Genomic DNA, 18574 nt, shown 5'->3' on the forward strand with positions numbered 1-18574 from the left:
CCTCAACGCCTTCAACGTCGACGATGTCGACGAACCAGGACGACTGGGCTGCCCTCCTCAGCGATCACCCGATATTCGACGTCCCAAAGACATATAAAGATAGCTCAGAAGACGCACTTGAGCTCTCTACCAATTCATTGAAGAGGTCTGCCCGCGACGATGGCTACGCCCTCTTCCGGAAGACGCCAGGCAATGGCACTCAAGGACGCAGACCTCATCGTTGCAGTTCACACAGAACTAAGGATGACTTCGTTAGGAGACACGAAGCTGGGGAAGTCCATCAAGTCGTATAAGGTTGGCCATGTACCTTCTCATTGTTCACACACTTGCATCCTCACCTTTTTCCACCAGGTCCTACACACTCCCAATATCCAATTTGAGATCCACCAAATCATTACAAACCCAGGCGGTAAACTGCTCGCCGTTGCGGGCGCTTACCAAGTCGCGGTTGTCGTTCTTCCCCGCCCAGGTTACTCTAAGCTTGTCTCCTCAACGGTCGACTGCAAGTATGGTGTATCACCCTCTCTGTTTCATGTGCTGAGCACTCTGCTAGGTCTGTACAAGTGGGCCAGTTCTATCACGCATCCACCACATCAATTCCTATTGCAAAGATCGAATGGCATCCATGGGGAGAAGCAGGTTCAACCCTCATGGTCATGACGGTCGATGGCAAACTCAGGTATACCCTCGTCCCTATATGCTTAGGCTCTTCTAACAGTTTAACAGAGAGTATGATATTTCCGTGGATACAGAAGAACCACAACAAGTTCTTTCATTCCTTCCGGAGAAGAAACCTAAGTCATTTATAGCAGAAGACCCTGCAGAGCGCGAAATCGCTTCGTTCACCCTTGGTAGGGGCAAAGCAGATTGGGGTCCAGTTGACTATTTACGCCGTGACACGATCAGGGGACGTGTATGGCATATGTCCGTACATGCCTAAGAACGCGTAAGTCCTTGTTGTTCTCTAAACTTATACTCAAAATTAACTGACCGTCACACCAAGGTCTGTTCCTTCCTCATATGTCCATGCCTTGGAGTGCTTTATCGCTGCTAAACAGGAATTTCTTCTACAAGGAACTTCGACCTCTACTTCCGCTCTTTCCACTTTATACGACTATCAGAGGAAGTATGTCTCCGCGCTTGTCAAGCAACTTCCCCCTGGGACCGTCTTTCCAGCCGTGTCTCGCCCAGTCCCCATGCATCTACCACACACAATCAAGAGCGAGCCTCTACGTCAGGGGCCGTTCCTATTGCAACCATCACCGAGAACTTTGGAGGGAAGTGAAGGCGGCGATGCTACGGATATAGCTTGTCTCGCGTTTACCAGCGATGATGACGAGGGGAACGAGGGTGAGACCGAACGCCTCGGAATTGTGATGATTGCATATCAAGATGGCAAGGTCGACGTTTGCCTAGACGTCGAGAAGGTCGAAGCGCGTTGGGAAAGCAAACAGGTCAGTACAATTTCGTGTCTTGGAGCAGTAATGTGATCTTTGTACAGGAGAGTTCACGTGAACTTCCTATGTTTGCTGTCTATGAGTCAGTTGATTTGGGCCTCATCTCGATGCTCGGGGAACCTTCGACGGAAAGAAGCTCTTTAGATCTCCTACAGGCTAACCACCCTGTGTTGTATGGAGATCCGATGCATGATGACCGGGTCTACGTTGCTCATGCATTTGGCGTCCACGCACTTGACTTTGGGGAACTCTTGCAATGCCTCTCAGCTGCCCTACGTGCGGATGATGAAAGAGGGATCTTTGCTCGTCCAAGCCCTGGAGAAGTCGACAGCCACACATGTAACCGCCGTATTGGATACGTTTTCAGTCCAACGGAGGTGCGTAGACACTCCCACACTATCAACACTTGTTGACTTTTGTCTTCAGATGTTCGAAACCCGTGATTGCGATATGCGTACCCAATGACATTTTCTTGGCGTACAGTATTCTCATCCTGACTTCTGTCTTCCGTATCATATGTCTCCCCCTTACTCTCCGCACCGACCTTTCTGCCTCACGCGATTTGCAAGATGCAGGGCCCGAACCAACCTCAGAGCAGGATGGGGGATTCCTGATTCCGGTGGAAGGTCCACCCGCATATGTGTGTCTCCTTGAAGCTGAACCATTCCAAATACCCCCTATGTTGTCCAGGCCGTCCGGTCTGCCGAGTTTCCCGCGCATGTCTGTTGGCACATCCAACTCGAAGAGCGAGTTCATGCTCACACCTGACACTCTGCGCTACTTCGGGTCCGTCGTAGAGAGCTTTATCGCCCAGATCCGTGAGGTTATCCTTGCTCACCGTGCAACCGAGACACGCGCAGCGCTTCAGGTGACGGAGTTCCAGAGGCAACAGGGAAAAGTGTGTGGAGATGTTGAAGGAAGTGGAGGAACTTCGAGGCCTGAGATACGCTCACACTGAAGCGCGGGTGCAGAAGATTATGGAGTCGCACAAATCGTTGACAGCCAGATTAGATCGGACCCTTCAATTGCTGATGCAACAAGCATCTCCGGACTTGAGTGAATCGGAGACCAAATGGTTCGAAGAGCTCAGAAGAATGAGAGCAGAGGTTTTTGGTGCCGGACGGTATGATGAGGGTTCTTTAGCTGCACGTATATCGCTGGTGATTACACGCGGCTATTCTTCATCTTCGTCAGCTTACGTTTCTGCTTTTAGCTGAAACGAGAATACGAGCGTAACATGTCGAACTTGAAAAATATGGCGGAAAAAGAATCACAGCGCAGGAAGCAATTCGCCGAAAGTTCTCAGTTGCTTGGTATCTCCCAGGCATTTGAGCTCGGAGAACGTTCACACTTGGAGTAAGCGACCGTTTCTTCTTAATCTCAGCCGACTCTTACGTGCTCTGCAGGCGTACGAAAATATCAGAACTAGAGAAGGTTGTCGCGCAAATGGCATCAAAGTTGGATCTGTCGATCGGACGGCCCCCGTCAGAACTCAGTGTTTCCGACTCAGACTTCTGATATGTTTCGTGCGTTGCTTGACTTCGTGTAATTGGGCAGCACTCTGACATCTGGATTATGTAGTGTACCACAACCAAAAGAGTGTAGAATATGGTTCCTGTGTCGACGTTGGGTGGTGTAAACTACTATAGCCGCGCTGAGTCTGCGTATTAATGTAGCCAGTTACTTGTCTAGTCTCTTTAGGGGTGACTCGATATAGTAGCGAGCACTCGCAACGGGTCTGCAGCCAACTGCATATCCTCACCAAGCAGCTTCGGCCAAGACATCTCCACCGCAGCGGCAATGAGTGCTCCCCAGCAGAACAACCAGCCGAGTCCTTTTGGGAGCGGTATTTTCGGGACGACCGCCGGAAACGCTGGCACGGGCACATCAAGCACTGCGCCCTCTTTCTCTTTGAATACGGGCGGCAGCTCACCAGGTCTCTTCGGGAATACGGGAAGCGGAGCCAGTTTCTTTAGCAACCCCACATCATCGGGAGGTTTATTTGGAAAGCCAACGACACCAACTACTGGCGCGCCATCGACAAGTGCGCCGGGCACTGTGCCTAGCTTATTTGGCGGAACTACTACGAGCACGTTACCCACATCCACATCCAGTATCTTTGGGAAAGCAGCGTCTCCAGCTCCCGGAGTGCCTTCGTCGACTGCCCCTGGGGCCTCAGTTGCCGGTGCGGCTACTGGCACAACGCCAACGACAACAGCGATCAGCAGTGCTGGATCTTCGTTCTTTAGCACACCCCCGGCGTCATCTGTCCAGAGTATATTCGGAAATCTGGGCGGCACTGGTGCGCCTGCGCCAGCAACTTCGAAACCCACCTCGTTCGTGCCTTTGACGCCGAATGCGACAGCTGCACCTACAGCTGCCAGTACAGCATCATTTTTGGCGAGTGCAACGACTCAAGGCAAGGATGGTACATCTACTACAGTCCCGCCAGGTAAGTCGAGGTAGTATAATCGCTGATCCATGGTGCTGATTTATCATGAAGCGGCCCCGACCGGCGGCTTGTTCGGTGCTGTACCCCCCAAAGGCGACAGCACAGAGAAGAAAGACGCCCCAAGAGGTGATTTAGAGTTGCCTTACTCTCTTCCTCCGCAACGACTCATCCGTAACTGGGCATAGCTGCCTCTCCATTTGGCCTTTTCGGAAGTAAAGACAAAGCGGCTCCTTCAGAGAAAACAGACGCAGCAGCTCGTAAGACCTTTTGGTTGAAACTTGACAGCGGTCTGTCGTAACACTACAGTAGCTGCCGCAGGTTTATTCGGCGGTAAATTAGGCGCTGCCACCGGAGGTGGAGCAACAACCGTGACAGGTAAGCCGTAGACAGTTACATTTCATGTTATAGCCTCCAACATTATTCTTTAGCGTCTACGCTGGCCCCTAAGGACGGTGACAAGGCAAAGGATGGTCGGTAGCACAATATCTTTCATGCTTTCATACTGACTCGATGTGCAGCCGCTTCGCCGAGTACGACAATCGCAGTTGCGCCACCTTCTGTCCTCAAAGGAAAAACTATCGAAGAGATTGTTAATAAATGGTCTTCTGAGCTTGAAAATCAAGTCCGGGAGTTCAACAAGTTTGCCGCTGAGGTCGCAGTCTGGGACCGTGCGTTAATGGAAAACGGAAATAACGTATGCCTTTTGTCTTTTCCACCAGTGTGCATAAGCTCAAACTTGATGCTAGCTGGCTGCGCTATACAGTCACGTAGTGGCAGTGGAGAGAGAGCAGACTGAGATCGAGCAGACTCTTGACCATATTGAGCAGCAGCAACGAGACCTTTCCGTGACGTTGGATGCTTATGAGCGGTCGACCGAGGAGATCCTAGGAAGTCAAGGGGGGAGTTTGCGCTCGCTGGATACAGGACCTGCTGACACTGAACGTGACAAAAAGTTAGTGTCTTCCTTAAACCCTCGACAATTTATTCTAAGTCCTCCGTAGTTACGTGCTAGCTACCGAGCTGCACGCTCATCTCGATGATCCTAGTCCACATCACTCACTCAGATGATTGATTCTGTGAACACGTTGTCACTCTCTGCTACCAACAGCGTTTCTCCGCATAGCGGTGATGACCCTCTGATGCAAATTTCCCAAATTCTTAACAGCCACTTGGAGAGTCTTCAGTGGATCGATGGCGCGGTGCGAGAGGTCGAAGGCAAGCTCACTCAAGTAGAGCGAAGGGTGAGGGATGCAGGACTGGGCAACTCCTTAGGGAACGGCCTTGCAAGACAAAGGGGTTTCGGGCTACCTCGGTAATAGTGTCAGAGCGCATATGTGCATGTACTTGCTCATGTGATCTTCGAATGGCCACCGCCAACCCAGTAATGCGATTAGAAGAAACTCGCCTATGGTGACATTTTATTTGTGTTCCTGTGTCCAAATGTCGTGAATTTCATGATTAGTAAGTAACGGGGTCTAACGGGGTGTCTACTCCATTTTAGCACGCGACATACAATCAGTATTCGGACATCAAGAACTGGGGACCCGACCACCATCACGCTAATCATCCAGCCGACTCAGCAGGACGCTGAAATAGGGCGCTTCGAGACCGGATACGTTCGCCAGCGCAATATATCCAGATCGGGAACGGAATCCCGATGACGATTGCAAGTCCTCCAAGCAACGTATTTCCCCATCCATACCCAAGAGCATTGAACATCTGCTCCCCGAAAAGGGGGAAGACAAATCCTAAAAAGGATCGGAAAAACTGGCACAGTATAAGTGAGCATCGACAGGCGCAAATACTAGGAAACACACCGACGCGGCTGCGATTGCACTTGCACTGTACACGAAAGCATCGACAAGGTACAGTTGAATTGGGAGGCTACAGTTCGTATCAGCGGCTACGCTCCTTGCAGAACGCTGTCGTCTACGTACAACGTGGTCATTAGTCCAAAACCGTAGATGGAGGTCCCAATAATTGGCATAATCCAATGGATTCCTGCCTGGGCAGACCAACCATACCAGCTGCAGAGGGTAGGGTAAATGAGTCCTTAGCTGGTCGCTGTCGAACTCACAGTAGCCCAACAGGGACAAAAAACGACCCAAATATGAGAGCTGGGACTCTCATCTCAGGCTTCCCCCTCCCGTCGTTCTTAGCTACCAGCTATAGAGGCGTAAAAACCATGAACGTGCGTGGGAGAAGGTAGAAAAACGCACACGTGAGTACAACTTGTCCGATATCTTAGCGCCTAACAAGGCCGACAGCAGGAATCCTATTCCAAGACCAACGTATGCTAAACCGCCGATACCAACGCTCCAATGGTAGACTTCGGAGAACAGGTCTGCAAGATTCATTAGTCAGTTGTTTGCCGTTTAAAATGGCAACCCCACTCGGAAATGTGGCAAACATCAAGTAGTAGATGGCTGAAGCAGCAGTCTTAGTATTCATAATCCCTGTCTCGATGTTTGAAGACACAGACCATACATCCTATGTCACATCAGCTCCCCGAAAACTGGCAGATAATGAAGCAACGCACAAGGCCATGTACAAACTTAAAACAAAACATATGAAGCTCCGGGTAAGGATGAGCATAGGGCGAGATATGTTGACCCATAAGTAATTCCACTTGTTTGCAGGAACTTGCGGGGCACTCGTATGGGCCGCAGCCTTCTTTTCGGGATCCGTAGGATGCTTGGATTTTCGAAGGCGGATAAGCGGAGCATATGTTTCCCGTAAGAGAGGGATAGCCAGGACCGCGGCAAGACCACAAAGGCCAGTAATGAGGTAAAAGACATACTGCGTACCGACTGACTGACTGATGAAGCCCCCTATGACTGGGCCAATTGCTGGGCCTATTTATTTAACCGTTAGGACCAACTCGGACACCCTAGCATCAGCTAGATCTAACCTATCAGGGGCCCCATGGTGTAAAGTGCCATAGCAGACGCCCGGTCGCGTTCGGCAAATAGGTCACTGATGACCCCCCCGCCAATTGCCAAAGGGGTGCTACCAGCGAAACCAGCTGGTACATATTGTCAAACAAGTTTGACACGATACAAAAGGAAAGATGACTTACCAAGGAAGCGGAAACCAACAAATGTGCCGGCCGTTGGCGCTAAAGCGCATGCCAAATTGAAGGTAAGGAAAACAAGGTTCCCGATATGCAGCACCTTTACGAAGGTCAAAAAACGCAAATGATAGGCAAGGAAAATCTTACCCATACCCGCCCGTACATTTCGGACAGGGGGGCAATAAACAGCGGGCCGACGGCCAGCGAGAGTAAGAAGACACACAGGGTTAGCGCAAGGACCGTGGGATTTGTTATGTGGTATCTCAGCGCTATGTCAGGCAATCCTGGGGCCATCATGGAACTGCCTAAGGGTGCGAGAAAGGTGTAAAAGGATACCTAGAGATTGTCGTAAGGATGGACCCAATAGATGCCGTCTGGGGAACTAACAAGAGTAGTCGCAGTCCATTTTTTCAACGCAGACCAATTCCGAGGATTGCTTGGATCAAACTCCCATTGGGTGTCGTCGTCTTGTTTGTCAGTTTTATCGTGGGCGTCTGGCCTAGCTAGCGAATCTGGGAGTTCGCTCACATATACGGGGTCATCAACATGGGCCAAAGTTGTCGCGGAGACGGTCTGCTGGGGAACACCTCGCACTTCCCGTGGCATATCTCGCGGAGGACTCCCGTTCTACGACAGGAGTGGACACGGGTGACAGTTGAGGCTCAGGGCATGGGGAAGAATAACCCAACGAATTTGTATGGGTGTCGCCATGTGATGACAAGAACTGAAATGTCTAATACTGCACCTTTGCCTAAGGCGACATGACTATGCTGGTTCCCAGTGGATAGGCACTGCTTACCCCATCAGTAAAATGACCTTCCGGGCCGTTAAGACTCACATCACCCTCACCTGGTCCTCGTTTCTATGTTCTCTGAATCATGGAGTGAACATGGTAGAAATCACACACCACCTAGACGGGGTAAGTAATGGGTTATGGGCGACTCCATTCAGAGTCGGCGAAGACTACTGCGAAGGCTGACTCACAATCTTGTACGCAACAAACATTACAGCCGGCCGATGTCAGTACCATAGGCCGATTTCGCTTACTGAAGCCTCTACCTCCTGTTGGGTCTTCAAGCTTCGGCTGGGGTGCACATTACAGTTACATATAGCCAAGTTCCTTGGGTATGTCAAACGGAATGATGAGGAAACTTGACCAATTGCAATTACAGTACGATGTCGGCCCGTGATTGCAGTCGATAAGTACGGCAGTTTAGGAAGTTGTATCACCGCTTCCACATACGGAAGCATATGTCATAGCTGAGCTTGTATTCAGGGGTAGCAGTAAGACATTACATCAATGATGAAGCTACGTCCAGATTAATTTGGTTTATATGGCACCACTTGTAGGTTAGGCCATGCCGTGCTTGTATGGCAAATCTAATCAGGGCTGCCACTGCCGCTGCCCATTTTCTGCCTATCCTTGTTTTCTCTCGGATCTCCCAAGCATCCTTGGTCGATTAGAATCCATAGATTAGTCGTCTGCTACTTATGCAAACATAATGAACTACACAACACTGTATCGTCCTACTACTGCACTAGGATTGCGCATCTCCGCCTGCAGTGCTGCAGCAGAGGCTTCAATAAGGAGACGCTTAATCTCTCTGACCGCTTGCTCGACCTGCCCGAAGTGATTCAATTGAAAATAGTAAAGAAAATAGATGAAAGGTCCTCACTCTCCACTCTTCGTTCGATTCCACGAGCAGGTGAAGCTTCGGTGGACCCTCTGGAGGAGGTTCCTTCCCAGTTTCGTAGTAAATACCTGCAGAAGGTGAGGTTCTGAGACATGAAAAAACCAAGGGTCTGCTCACCTTTATTGGTAACTGAGGCGCCAGTCATATCAATAAGCTAGGGGAATCATAGTTGAGTACATGATTGCGCGAACTTTCACAATGCACACCTGGACCATCGTCTCCTTGTTCGTGACTTTCCATCTAGCCTTCTGAGGATAGTCATTAATGGGTATGATCGCATGGAAATCCGTCGAGTCGGGATTGGCTTTCCTGCCGCCGCTCTCTTCATGCTGTATTTGCGACTGTAGCACCAGCCTCATAGCCTTCAATTGAGCATTGAGTTTCGCTACAACGCTAAGTGCTTGCTTCTCGGCCGGTGAATCTTTGCCAGCGCGAGCTGCTGCTTCCTGCGCGGTCCGAATCTGGGCTTGTATCTTCTCCTCCTCCTTAGCATGAGCAGCACGTCGAGCAGCGATTGCAGCACTTCCAACTCCAAGAATTCCTTTAGCAGAATCAGGCGCAGGTCCGCGTCTGATCTCCACCTTGAAGTTACCGAAAGTCATATCATCGCCCGGAGCTGTTTTCTGTGGTTCTTCTGTCTTCTCCTCCTCTCCGCCTTCGCCATAAGCCTTCCGCTCCGCGCGATCTTTGGCTTCTCGCTCCTTGTCCAGCCGATCCAAGCCCTTACCGCCGAAGCCGGAGCCAGCGACCTGTGCCTTCCCCGACTTCACTTTTTCCAGGAAACCTGTCAGGCAGTGAATGACTGTGCTGGAGAGAGAGAGAGGACATACCATTGGCGAGCTCTTCGAGTTCCCTAGGTATAGTAGCATTGCTCGCCTTCAAGGCACGGTATATATCGACAGAGTACCTCTCTTGTTCCGAGGTAATGAAGGTGACGCATGTTCCCTTGTTTCCAGCCCGCCCTGTTCTACCAGCACGATGAACATAATCTTCCATGTGGTTGGGAGCATCGAAATTGATGACCAGCTTTAGCTGCTTGACGTCCAGTCCTCGTGCGGCAACCGACGTAGCAATGACGATTGGGACAACACCGGCCTTGAAATCAGCAATAGTGGAATCTCGATCCACTTGGTCTTTCCCACCGTGAAGAGACATACACAGGTATCCTCTTCGCATCAGATCACGAAGAAGATTATCAGCAGCTTCCTGTCGATCAACAAAGATTAACGTCCGGCATTCCGGGTCTTCATTATACATTTGACCCAAAATCTCCAAAAGACGGTTAAATTTTGACTCCTCGGGACGGACTTCAACGATTTGCTCAATCTCGGGGGCTACGACAGATCGGCCACCAACAGTGATTTCTAAAGGTTTCTGGAGAATCTTCCGCGCCAGGGAATCCATTTGTTTTGGGAATGTAGCTGAGAAGAGAACAGTCTGGCGATCAGGGCGGATATTGTTGACAATCTTCATGACTTGCGGCTCAAAACCCATGTCAAACATCCTGTCGGCTTCATCCAGCACCACGTAGGTGACTCGTTTTAGGTTCGTCACGCGTCCTGAGTTTGCCGTTAGGAGGTCAATCACACGTCCGGGTGTGCAAACGATGATCTCGGCTCCTTTCTTTAGTTCCGCGATCTGATCTTTGATGGGCGAGCCTCCGTACGCACACACAGCCTAAGTGTTCGGTGTCATTCGCAGCGCATGAAGATGAAAAATGAACACCATTACTCACCCGTAAGTTCAGCACCTTTAGGAAGGGCTTGCATTCACGGTGAATTTGCACAGCTAACTCACGAGTTGGTGTCATAACGATGGCGAGCGGGCCTTCCATCTGCTCCAGCGGACGCTGATCTTTGATATGTCGGAAGAGTGGTAGCAAAAACGCGATTGTCTTTCCGGAGCCCGTCTTTGCGACACCAATAACATCTCGACCAGACATGATGGCGGGAATGGCTTGCGCCTGAATAGCAGTTGGCGCCGTATAATTCAGTCGTTTTATAACATCCAAGCTAGATCATAAAGTTAATGCTGATCATACCAACCATCCGAACAAGGTGCCTACCAGCTTGCAGGGAGGCCAAGTTGGCTCCACTTTGTGACGGGTTTCGGACAATCAATACCACGTATCTTGATGCCGTCTAGCTCAAGCCGTAGAAGGTCAGCTTCTTCGTCCGTCATGGTGGCGACATCTGGCGGTGGGACGTAAAAATCTTTGCGGAAAGGCTCGTAGTTAATGCGAGAGTGGTCAACGACGGCGACATCTTTCTTCTTAGCCTTCTTGGCTGCAAGGGCAAGAATCTCCTCCGGGTTCAAGTCAGTAGCGTCGAGTTCGTCCTCAGCTGTGGCTTTCTCCTCGACGTCATCTGCGCCTTCCTCCACCATGCGATCATCAAGGCGAACGCGAGTTGGACCAAGTCCGCCATCTATCCTTTTCAGGTCCTCGGCATTAACTTTCTTGACCTCCTCTTTGACACCACTCATGTATGCGTCTAGGGGGTCGAGCTCTTCGTCCTCGTCCATGGCATCTGCGGCTTTCTTCTTCAAAGCTTGATCCATTCTGTTCGCCTCTTCATCGTCATCGTCAACCTCGAGATCACCAACGCTGGCCTCCCCGTCAGCCATGGTCATATCGACGGCAGGCATATCGCCGAGAGTCTCCAGCTTACGCTGCTTGGTCTCCACCGAGTCATCCATTGCAGCTGCAGTGACCTTGGAAGCTTTAAGAACCTCGGGCTTGAGCGGCAAGCCCTTGAGGCCCAAACCTGTTAACGCCGCACGATTCAGTGTCCCCCCAGGTTTGGATGGCGTAGGGGCTGGAGCAGCTGTGGAGCCAAGATCAAGTGGTGTGAAATCTCATCGAGGGCAACAGAGAATGACGACTAACCTGGTGCCGACTTTCCAGCCAGTGCCATCGCCTTAGCTTTAGCCTCGTCCAATGCCTTCTTAGCCTCCCACTGTTTCTTCCAGGCCTCGAGTCTTGCGCGCTTAGCCTTCAGCTTTTCATCTTCTGGTTGGGGTGTAGACGTCGGGGTTCCATCCGCAGTGGGTTTTGCTTGAGGGGAAGTTGGTCGACGATCACGGTCCTTGCGGTCCGGAGAGCGTGAGCGGCGTCGGTCATCCCTTCTATCGTCTCGCCGCCTGTCGTCGCGGTACCTGTCGTCTCTGTGACGGTCTCTATCCCTGTCCCTGTCTCTGTCTCGTTCCCGTTCCCTGTCCCGTTCCCTGTCCCTCACGCGGTCCCGGTCTCTGTCTCTTTCGTCGTCATATCTCCTGCTAGTCCTTTGGGTATTCCGCCGGGTCGGCGAAGGAGACCGAGGTGAACGGTGAGATGGCCTTACCCTCTTGTTTGAGCTGTCTGGTGAATAAGACCTGTCCCTGCGTGTCATGGTTTGTGCGAGTGTCGTCTGCAGGAGGACGACGGGTAAAGAGATATGATTTTTGTTTGTCTTTGTTAGGATCCCAAGGCGCTGACTAATATGTAGTACGACAAGCCCCTTTTTCCCTTCCTGCATCACGACGACCATGGCCAACAACATCTTGGATCCAGCGGCACTCCTCCGCCAGCTCCCAGATTTACTTCCACAGTCCAACAAAACATTAACGTCTGCACATGATGCCATCTCTGTCCTTATCCATACTGCATTCACTACGCTTGGTTTTCGTCTTGTTGCCACGGATGACGTGTCTCCCGCCAGTCCCCATCCCAACAGCGTCCTTCCAGACGACTGGAACACAAAGGGGCTCGTAGACCGCACATTCAGATACAAACATGAACAGAGTAGTCTTGAATTTCTTGTAAAGGTCATAAAGTTGGGTCAGCGCACCCTGATTAACGCCATCGCTGTCGAAGTACGCAGATCTGTCACTGTGTATATTTACCTATTCAATTATGACTCGCAGAGTGATAAATCCGCTTCGTTAGACATATCTACCAACGACTTCACTTCGCCGTCGTTTTATCCTCATGATGTCACTCGTCCTGATGCCCCTCCTCTCGTCCATGGCTTCATCTCCCCCAACCGCATCTCGGATTTCATCTGCGAACTTAAACTAAAGATCATACAGAAACTCATACCGGGCCTCAGAAAGGAAGGTTACGTGGAGCAATCCGAAGACGCTTCCACAAATGTGGGTCCGCCTGCTTCACGCTCAGTCCCTGTCCCTGTCCGGCCAAGACCAGCCACTCCTCCCTGCCAGATTCCATATGGACCGCACTCTCACATACTACCCGAAAATCCTCTTGAGATTGGTCGACGAGATTTGGAACCGTTTGGAGGCAATCCGTTTGCTCCGCCTACCCTTGTTTCCCCCTCATGGAGGTGACGGCATGTTCGTTGGTCCTGAGCATCCAATATTCGATCCCAGAGGAAGTAGGCCGGACGACGTAAGGGGACCTTGGGCAGGTGACGGATACCTGCCGCCCATGGGCGCACCTCCTGGTGCACGATTTGACCCCATAGTGCCAGGTCCTGGTCCACTTAACCGGTTCCCTCCAGGCTTTCGCAGGGGAGCGCCCAGAAGAGGCAGCGGTGAGCCTGACAACGATGAATTTATGCCGCCCGGTGTCGTGAGATTTGCGGTTGTTCTCCAACGCGACACCTGAGCTGACCTATTTGATTACGCGTTGACAGGGGGATATGTTCATGTGAGTCATCGTCGGTGAAAGGCAGCAGAAGAGAATGAAAGGATTGGTGCTACTGTATATGTCTGTACTTGTAGTTGAGTTGACATCCGAAAGTGGTATATGCGGTGTGACGCCTGTACAATAAAAACGATGACAGACAGTCCGACTTCCGTTCCCCTTCCACGTTCCACAAGCTCTTCCATGGGTCCTGTGAGAGCAAATTCCCTGCAATCCCCCACATCGCCAATGCGCAGCAAACCGGCTGTACCACCGGGCTTCAGGGCTGCACCCAGACCCAAGCCGAAGCTCGTCGCGGAGATGTCCCTGCGAGAGCTCCATGACCAATATGATCGCAACGAGAGACTACTCTGCTCATCGTAGGTTCCAACCCTCGTGTATGCATACCTGATCCCTAGGGGCCACCTTGGATCCCTGACTCTGACAATCCCCATCGCAGGTCAGCTTCTACATCTGCCCTCGTGCAACGGCTGTCAGCCGAGCAGCAAGCAATCTCCTCCCGTTTACTCGAACTTGAGGGCATCGAACACATACGAAATGGTATCAAGAACACAAACATTAACGCTGACGAGAAAATGAATCTCGACCCACAGTCATCGCCTCGGATAATTGGTGCCAAGCAACGAGCATTATCCCGATATGTGAGTGTACAACGTTCTAGCACTTCTTGGAAGCTGACAACGCTGACCCACCGTGGCTTCGCTCAGGCGCCTTTGCCCTCAAATGGTAATAGTCATATAGGCTCTCTCACCCTGCAGGAGGCCATCGCGTTAGAGCAACGTGCACATGTCGAGGACCTGGCAAGGCAGCAACGCATAGATGAAAGGCGGAGGCGCATAGGACTGCCGGTCAAAGGCGAAGTACTAACAAGACAGGAAAAGGATGCTCGCATGTGGGCCTTCCTGTAAGAATCTCGCATACGTTTTGTCGACGTGATACCGATACATGACATTTAGGAATTACAAACCAACAGACTCGGATCTCGAGGATATGGACGACGACGACGATAGTGACACCAACGATCCTTCGACCTGGTTCGACGATGACCAGGACGACGGTGTTAAAGGACAGGACATCATTCCCCCCGATTTAGAAGACCTATCAAACGTCATACGTATCGACGAGAGCAAGATCCGCTATAGCACATTCTACGAGCCACGGGACGATGACTGACAACAATACTGCGTGGGACACGTTCCACGGGAGACGATAATGATGTGTATTGTACATGTAAGCGTTGATCTGGTATCTGCATCCGAGCCAGCAAATCCGAGTGGTATCCAAACGTCGTCGGTCATAGCACTCAGCGAGCGTGAACGGGACAGTATCTGTCTCGTTTCAGCCAAGATACGAAACAAGCTATGCTCTCATTAGCTCACGGCTCAAGGATGCAATGCGCACGCTAACACACCATTGTGGAAGCTACAAAGACAGCTCAGTCGTGCAACCAGAGACCCTGCAAATCCGTCAAGATAAACACTGTAGACAATATTTCCAGACAAATACCCTTGGTGAACTCTTCCAAGCAGATGACGCCTAGTCGTCTGTCAGCGTAGAAGTGACTACGGCCATGAGGGAACTTACATTCCACACCCAGCAAAGTGCTTTCAGCTGGAAGCTTGTAAACCAGATATTTCGCCGCCTGAGGAGCAGACGGTCCTAGACCGCCATCTAAACAACCTTTCACATGGGCCTCTTGGTCCGCCGGTAGTCCTAAGTCTGCCAGGCTTACTGCACAGACAGGACACCTGTTTAGGAGCATTCAGTCATGCATCCATGGAGGCAACGTCAGTCCACCCACTCTGCAAGGTCACTCAACTGTGAACTAGAAATCTGTCGTGAGAGAGGATTGGGGGCTGCCAGCCTGTCGTGGTCGACCGTGTCCTCAACAACACCTGAGGTTTGGTATCTCGCGGGCATACTAGCGTTCGGTTCGCTGAAGCAGGAGTCGCAAACACGTTGAAGAGAGCCGGAAGCAATAGTCTCTGTGAAAGCCGGATCATAGACAATGTCTGAGGCGTCAAGAGGAGCTCGATGTGACGAACACCGATCACAGAATATGCGGCCACACTTGCGGCAGTGCTGTTGGAGGCGATCAAAGCGTTGTCGCACGAAAATACAAGCTAACACTCACGTGCTGGTGGGGTTGACCATAATGTTCCGGGTAAGCGGACGAAACGTTGCGATAAGGAAAGAAAACTTACTCTACGAAGAATGAAAGTAAACCGCCGCCGGCAATTATTGCAAACAGTAACCTCCTCGTCTCTCTCCCATCGTGCGTAGATAAGGTGTGGGGTAGGTTGCCATCTAGAAGTGACCATTTTCTGAGGCGCTTCACAGGTGGGAACGCGGAACTCCGCTGCCTGTGATAAATGTGGCGTAAGATCTGATGGAGTCCTAGAAACCGAAGTCCGGTGGTCTGCTGAGGCAGGTCCTACAGTGGAGGCGCGCACTGACTCCGAGGGCGAGCCGCCCGGGTAATGGAACTCTTTTTCGTCGTCGTCGTCGTTGTTGTCATCACCCGGGTCATCATCCGATTGCAACATGATAAGACCCTGAGCACTCGCGGAGAGGCGACGTCGCTCGAGCTCTCTGCCATACGTATTCAAGAGAACCTCAGCTTGCGTTCTGCGTTCAAGATTGTCATCGCCTGTCCCGCATATGAGAAGTGACCTTCATTATGTATATAACAACCAACCTAGAATGCCCTGGCGCAATTCTGTCGTTGCTCGCTCTAGTTTGGCAATGACTCGACGCGCCTCTATAGCAGGAAACTCCTCCCTGTCAATCTCGGTATCACGAGAACGATTTCCCACAAGATACCTCGCACGGGCAACGTAGTCTTGTGCCAACGAAAGGGGATTCGGGGGCATAGTTCCGAGTTCCAGTCCATCTGGATCTCCTGGGCTACCGTTCTCCACTTCGCCGATACAGGGAATTAAGGTTCCATCGGTGGCTAGATGATACAGAGCACCATCGGGTTGCATAAATGGTAAGGGGGGCATATCAAGGCGGCGACGCATGAGCCGCACCCAACGTCTCCGGCGTACCCAAGTTTGTGCATGAACAGATCGGGACGACGATGCAGATGAACTAGCATTTGCTACGTGATTGTAGGTTCGGGTGGAAGTGGACAAGCCGGCTGTCATGAACCCACTACCAGACAAAAGACGCTCCAGCTGTGGAGGGCGCTCTGCTGACCACTCTTCGTCGGCAGTATCAAACGCCGGAGCATACTGCCAGCCAAATTCTGCATCGACTCCAGGGGGGGTTATATCAAGTGTCCAATCAGACCTATAGAACTCTACAATTGCAGGGCTGGGAATCTTTTCAGAATTAGGCACTTACAGCCAAAAATGACTCTTCTCTGTAGCCTCCGGCATAGCCCTGCTTGCGCGGGATGGTTTGCACAAAGTATATGGAGCCGTCCGGAGTGGCCGCTGGTCGTCGGAACGCGATGATGCGACCAATACAGCACCCGTATCCTCGTCTGGTGACGGGAGTCTCAGTTCAAACGGCGGATGGTGGCCATGTTTTCCTAGGCCAAATGAGGAAAATTTGGGTTTCCCTCCAGAAACCGCCAAAGTTTTGAAGCGCATGTCAAGGCGTTGATATTCGTACAAAATCAAGGGAACAGTCGTATGAACAGCTAGCGGGTTGTAGGGAACAGTGGTGTAACGCCAGCGTTCCGCTTCAGCTTTTTGAAGTACCTAGAGAATGATTCAGACAAACCAACATGATATGAGAAATGAAACATTTAACCTCGCAAATCCAGACTTCGAACACGGCCGCCGCCACGTCATAAGCGGTCTCGCCCCAGTTATTTCTTGCTACAGGGTTGGCTCCCTGTTTCGTTAATAGGTAGAGGACGACTGGAAGGTGACCCTTTGACGCTGCATTCACTACAGAAGGCACGAAGATTTTTTTAAATTAAAAAGCGCGAAAAGTTGCACGGGTGGACTTACTTAGAGGGGTCCAGCCATCATTGCTAGGGAGGTCGACCCCCTTGATGTTATTGGATTCGGTTGCAGCCCCTCCCTGTTCGCATAGCCACCTGACGATGTCTAGATAACCCTAATGGTATGCTGTTAACAGTGGCAACACATGTGTTATGGAAAATAAACCAACCTTGGAACAGGCATTGTGAAGTGCTGTCCAACCATCCGCGTCGCGAGCGTGGACGTCTGCCTTATCCAGCAACAGATATTTGATGATGGGTAGGTGACCATGAAGAGCAGCCTTGTGCAAAGCGGTCTGTACAATGTAAGAAACGTCAGGAAATGGAAACAGATGGTTGACAGACCTCCCCCTCGCGATCTTCCAAGTCTGGCATGGCACCACATTCTTCGATTACTGAGTCGATGGTTAGCTTCCGGATGTCAGCGGTGCCAATAATCAATCAATGCTCACGCCACCGAACTATATCAAGAAAACCGCGACTAGCAGCGGAGTGGAGAGCAGTGTAGCCTGTGCGGGAGGAGGCATCGTTTGCAAGGGCAAAAGGTTCCAGCTCACCGCTCTGAAGAACAGTAGAAAATAGTTTTTCTAGAAGAGCGAGGTCACCAGAGGAAGCGGCAGCACAAAGGGCTTCCAGCTGAGCAGGAGAAGGGTGAGACTGGTTTTGTATGGGTTGGACTGGGAGAGCGAAGGGTGATGGGGATTGTTCAGCGCGTGTCGTTGACTCGGTGGCTGAAGTTGTTGGTTCAGGCGAAGGAGCCGGAGGAGATGGATCGTTTACTGTGGTGTTTTCAGAGGTGGCCGGATACACGAACTCCTCGTCTGAATCATCTGCCACACTTGGATATATGAAGGCGCCTTCTTCGCTGTCACCGTCCGGTGTAGGCTCGGTGACGGCTGCGAGCGGTTGCACATCAAACACCTCCGAACTGTCCTCGCGAGTGCTCGCCATATTTGCTCTCGTCGCCGGGACGCGTCGTCCAATAGTAACAAGAGGAAATTTGAGATTTGATTATATTTGGTCAGCTCTTCCAGCGTTGGGCACGTGACCGAAGCGTGATACAAAATACATCAGAAGCCCTGCGGGGAAGCGTAGACTAAGTAATAATAATAGGCAGAAGGCGTTAGATAAACTTGTCATTGGCATTCCGAACGACGCTATTGGGCTCTCCGCAGCCAGTGAGAACTCCCCAGGTGGAGCCTTGGAAGGCAATGATGGTGACTCAGAAGCTGGTATCGGTTTTTCGGATGACCGCCGGACGTGGTATCACCTCAGCATATCTAAGAGTCCACCCG

General features: G+C 51.3%; 7 protein-coding genes across 7 annotated transcripts; 4 read left to right on the plus strand and 3 right to left on the minus strand.

The window, feature by feature from the left end:
- The first annotated feature begins 9 nt into the window (after positions 1-9).
- F5J12DRAFT_792150 (uncharacterized protein) lies at positions 10-3163 on the plus strand. Its single transcript, XM_051743920.1, is given in 14 exon segments — positions 10-145; positions 183-294; positions 352-506; positions 554-679; positions 727-872; positions 907-946; positions 1004-1454; positions 1502-1763; positions 1789-1834; positions 1884-2355; positions 2375-2617; positions 2671-2813; positions 2864-2983; positions 3039-3163. 13 exon segments carry the CDS (start codon positions 24-26, stop codon positions 2973-2975), a joined length of 2430 nt encoding a protein of 809 aa, XP_051605708.1. The 5' UTR covers positions 10-23; the 3' UTR covers positions 2976-2983; positions 3039-3163.
- Positions 3164-5328, plus strand: F5J12DRAFT_792157 (Nsp1-like C-terminal region-domain-containing protein). Its single transcript, XM_051743921.1, has 9 exons — positions 3164-3909; positions 3961-4035; positions 4095-4166; positions 4219-4284; positions 4338-4379; positions 4428-4603; positions 4656-4861; positions 4911-4914; positions 4956-5328. The coding sequence occupies exons 1-9, from the start codon at positions 3258-3260 to the stop codon at positions 5223-5225; spliced, it is 1563 nt and encodes a 520-aa protein (XP_051605709.1). The 5' UTR covers positions 3164-3257; the 3' UTR covers positions 5226-5328.
- A 6-nt stretch (positions 5329-5334) lies between these two features.
- Positions 5335-7729, minus strand: F5J12DRAFT_18418 (major facilitator superfamily domain-containing protein). Its single transcript, XM_051738283.1, has 12 exons — positions 7370-7729; positions 7130-7318; positions 6989-7082; positions 6821-6934; positions 6449-6764; positions 6392-6399; positions 6303-6335; positions 6129-6253; positions 5987-6075; positions 5847-5936; positions 5727-5793; positions 5335-5676 (listed from the first exon to the last, which is right to left on the minus strand). The coding sequence occupies exons 1-12, from the start codon at positions 7586-7588 to the stop codon at positions 5473-5475; spliced, it is 1548 nt and encodes a 515-aa protein (XP_051605710.1). The 5' UTR covers positions 7589-7729; the 3' UTR covers positions 5335-5472.
- A 706-nt stretch (positions 7730-8435) lies between these two features.
- On the minus strand, positions 8436-12118 carry F5J12DRAFT_792187 (P-loop containing nucleoside triphosphate hydrolase protein). The gene is made up of 8 exons (XM_051743922.1): positions 11564-12118; positions 10742-11501; positions 10412-10688; positions 9507-10353; positions 8883-9460; positions 8794-8830; positions 8659-8744; positions 8436-8603 (listed from the first exon to the last, which is right to left on the minus strand). The coding sequence occupies exons 1-8, from the start codon at positions 12063-12065 to the stop codon at positions 8490-8492; spliced, it is 3201 nt and encodes a 1066-aa protein (XP_051605711.1). The 5' UTR covers positions 12066-12118; the 3' UTR covers positions 8436-8489.
- Positions 12119-12169: 51 nt separating this feature from the next.
- F5J12DRAFT_792213 (PI31 proteasome regulator N-terminal-domain-containing protein) lies at positions 12170-13462 on the plus strand. The gene is made up of 4 exons (XM_051743923.1): positions 12170-12528; positions 12580-12981; positions 13025-13246; positions 13311-13462. The coding sequence occupies exons 1-4, from the start codon at positions 12202-12204 to the stop codon at positions 13326-13328; spliced, it is 969 nt and encodes a 322-aa protein (XP_051605712.1). The 5' UTR covers positions 12170-12201; the 3' UTR covers positions 13329-13462.
- Positions 13463-14494, plus strand: F5J12DRAFT_760132 (uncharacterized protein; the record flags this gene model as incomplete). The annotated part of the gene is made up of 4 exons (XM_051742113.1): positions 13463-13680; positions 13761-13962; positions 14029-14225; positions 14278-14494. The coding sequence occupies exons 1-4, from the start codon at positions 13505-13507 to the stop codon at positions 14492-14494; spliced, it is 792 nt and encodes a 263-aa protein (XP_051605713.1). The 5' UTR covers positions 13463-13504.
- Positions 14495-14559: 65 nt separating this feature from the next.
- On the minus strand, positions 14560-18268 carry F5J12DRAFT_18697 (uncharacterized protein). Its single transcript, XM_051738301.1, has 13 exons — positions 17732-18268; positions 17625-17674; positions 17450-17560; positions 17287-17395; positions 17084-17223; positions 16670-17031; positions 16020-16615; positions 15526-15971; positions 15123-15403; positions 14906-15069; positions 14828-14857; positions 14733-14777; positions 14560-14680 (listed from the first exon to the last, which is right to left on the minus strand). The coding sequence occupies exons 1-13, from the start codon at positions 18228-18230 to the stop codon at positions 14625-14627; spliced, it is 2889 nt and encodes a 962-aa protein (XP_051605714.1). The 5' UTR covers positions 18231-18268; the 3' UTR covers positions 14560-14624.
- Positions 18269-18574: the final 306 nt, after the last annotated feature.

This window comes from Pisolithus orientalis, assembly GCF_024613125.1.
Source record: "Pisolithus orientalis strain OTSU chromosome Unknown F5J12scaffold_1, whole genome shotgun sequence".
Classification (NCBI taxonomy): Eukaryota; Fungi; Basidiomycota; class Agaricomycetes; order Boletales; family Pisolithaceae; genus Pisolithus; species Pisolithus orientalis.